Genomic DNA, 2,781 nt, shown 5'->3' on the forward strand with positions numbered 1-2,781 from the left:
CATTATACAGTGAAGACTATCCAGTGTTATTTTACAGATGAATAGATTATAGTTAGACCTAACGGAAAAAATTTAAGTACTGTTAATTTAATTTGTATCTTGTTATTGTTTTTGTTTGTGCTATTGATTGTCATTAATTTATTTGTTCTTATTTTATTTTTTACTATTCACTTGTCTTTTTTAGTTAAAATAAATTCAATTCTGAGTGCACGTGATTCTTGGGTGGGGAGGGGGCATGGTCCATTGGGAATCGTCCTGCCACCACAGCTGGAAAAAATCCTAGAGGAAACACTGCATACATTTTAATAAAATTAGAAAAATGCATTTACAAAGTAAAAAGAAAATGCCCCTGTAAATCACTTTGAGTCAAATGTCATCTCGTATTAGAAAGGCAAATTTTTGATCAGAATTTTTTTATTATTGATTAGAAGGTGCTCCTAAATTTTTTTAATTAGGAGGACAAGCGCTCCTATTTACAAGAAGAAAAAAACTGCTCTTAAACTGGGTGTGTTACAGGTATGGCTGTGGAATGGGTTTGGCCAAGGAAAAATTTTCAGTCAAAAGATTTTTTTTTTTTTTTTTGCTTTAACCCCTGTTTTTAACAGTTTTAGTTATGTCATTAACTTTAATTAAATTAAATCATATACACGTAAGAGACATCATCCGCCCTGCTTGGCCAATTTTGTCATTGGCATCATTTATTATAAACAATATCACTATTTCCAGTTACACTATTTTAGTGTGTCTTAGATTGTCAACAGTATTGAGCTCAATAGAGCCACTCATATTTTTGCTAGAAATGAAGCTTTAAAGTTGCTAGATGTAGATATATTTAGAAGTTTAACAGCCATGGTTCAGAATATGTTTACACTCTATTATCCCTCAAACCGCAGAGCATTCAGTGGTGTCTCTCTCTGTGCATCTCAGATAACGGCACATGGACTCAGCTGTGGTTGGTTTCTGATTACCATGAGCACGGCTCGCTCTTTGACTACCTGAACAGGTACACGGTCACAGTGGAGGGCATGATCAAGCTGTCTCTCTCCACCGCCAGTGGTCTGGCTCATCTGCATATGGAGATTGTGGGCACTCAGGGTGAGTCACAATACACAAATAACTTTTCTTTTATCCATCCTGAAACATAGCCGTATTTACATGAAAATGCCCACATTTTCATAGAAATATGCTGCTTTAAGCAGTGTTTCCACAAAACATATTTGTGATGTTTTATATACAGTTATGTAGATGATTTGACAGGACAGGAACAGAATCAAGCAACCAAATAAATGTCTTGCTGTTGAAAAAAAAAAACTCTAAGAAGAGAAGAGAGGATTTATTGATTGCTCCTGTTTCTGGTTTGGACAAGGTTTTAGACATTAGTAAATATTAGAAAGTAAGCTTTCAACAATTAATTTGAAGTCGTGTTTCATGCTGTACTGTGTCATGTCCAATCCTCAGGTAAGCCTGCAATTGCCCATCGTGATCTGAAATCCAAAAACATCTTAGTGAAGAAGAATGGTACCTGCTGCATCGCTGACCTTGGATTGGCCGTGCGGCATGACTCAGCCACAGACACCATTGATATTGCACCCAACCACAGAGTGGGCACTAAAAGGTCAGTAATTCATCACTCGGCCACATTCACAGTAACGTATGTCTAGTTCCAGTCGCAGACACGCGCTCTCCTACATTTGTACTCCAATGCACAGCGATACGGCTCATAACTGGAGTGTTTTCTTGAGCTGAGGGATCTGTGTGCCCGTGAATATTAGTGTTGTGAAACACCCAACAATTCAAGCTTGTGTGAGATATGAAAAAAGCTATGGGGGTCAGACGCGAATGTGAGCAGTTTCGTAAGATAGCACTTAGCAGCTGTTTGTTGTAATTTAGTGACATAACGTCACTCTCACACCTATTTTCATAAGAGACATAACAAAAAAGAGGAAGTGACATAACAAGCTCTTTTTGACCCTTTGACCACACACTGTCAAACTGAAGCTGTTTGTTTGTTTTTTTAGCCTATTTAGAAAAAAACTACAGGAAATAGATAAAATAGGAAATTATATCATAGACATCCTGCCCATGAATGTTTGTCAAGGTCAATAAGTCTCTTAAAATATTAGATAATTTGACCTTTATTATGACAGGGCAAGGTTAGTTCAGGTTGTGCGGTAATGATATTTATGAATTAGCAATTTATGACATTTGTTAAACAATGTATAAATTCTTTAAATGTATTTAAAAGCTTTTTTATACTTATATTTAAAGTGTACCAAAAAAAAAAATTTCTAGAGTCATTAAATTTAAACATTTCTTGAAAATGATGTAAAAGTTTGTAGTATTACATTTTTGTAACTACATTGTTTTAAAGATATTTTTTCTTTTCTTTAATTGTAAAAATGCTTATTTGTGACCCTGGAACACAAAACCAGTCATAAGGGTAAATTTTTCGAAATTGAGATTTATACATCATCTGAAAGCTGAATAAATAAGCTTTCCATTGATGTATGGTTTGTTAGGATAGGACAATATTTGGCCGAGATACAACTATTAAAATCTGGAATCTGAGGGTGCCAAAAAAATCTAAATATTGAGAAAATCGCCTTTAAAGTTGTCCAAATGAAGTTCGTAGCATTGCATATTACTAATCAAAAATTAAGTTTTGATATATTTACAGTAGGAAATTTACAAAATATCTTCATGGAACATGATCTTTACTTAATATCCTAATGATATTTGGCATAAAAGAAAAATAGATAATTTTGACCCATACAATGTTTT

The 2,781-nt window shown here is 34.3% G+C and overlaps 1 protein-coding gene across 1 annotated transcript in view; it reads left to right on the forward strand.

Moving 5' to 3' along the window:
- LOC107718081 (TGF-beta receptor type-1-like) overlaps positions 1-2,781 on the forward strand; it is a 56,874-nt gene that overhangs the window by 38,746 nt on the left and 15,347 nt on the right. The window contains exons 5-6 of the mRNA XM_016525028.1: positions 928-1,095; positions 1,459-1,615. Coding sequence (XP_016380514.1) covers positions 928-1,095; positions 1,459-1,615 — 325 coding nt within the window. The remainder of the gene's footprint in view (positions 1-927; positions 1,096-1,458; positions 1,616-2,781) is intronic.

This window comes from Sinocyclocheilus rhinocerous, unplaced genomic scaffold (genome assembly GCF_001515625.1).
Source record: "Sinocyclocheilus rhinocerous isolate Xijiao unplaced genomic scaffold, SAMN03320098_v1.1 scaffold480, whole genome shotgun sequence".
In the NCBI taxonomy this organism is placed as follows: Eukaryota; Metazoa; Chordata; class Actinopteri; order Cypriniformes; family Cyprinidae; genus Sinocyclocheilus; species Sinocyclocheilus rhinocerous.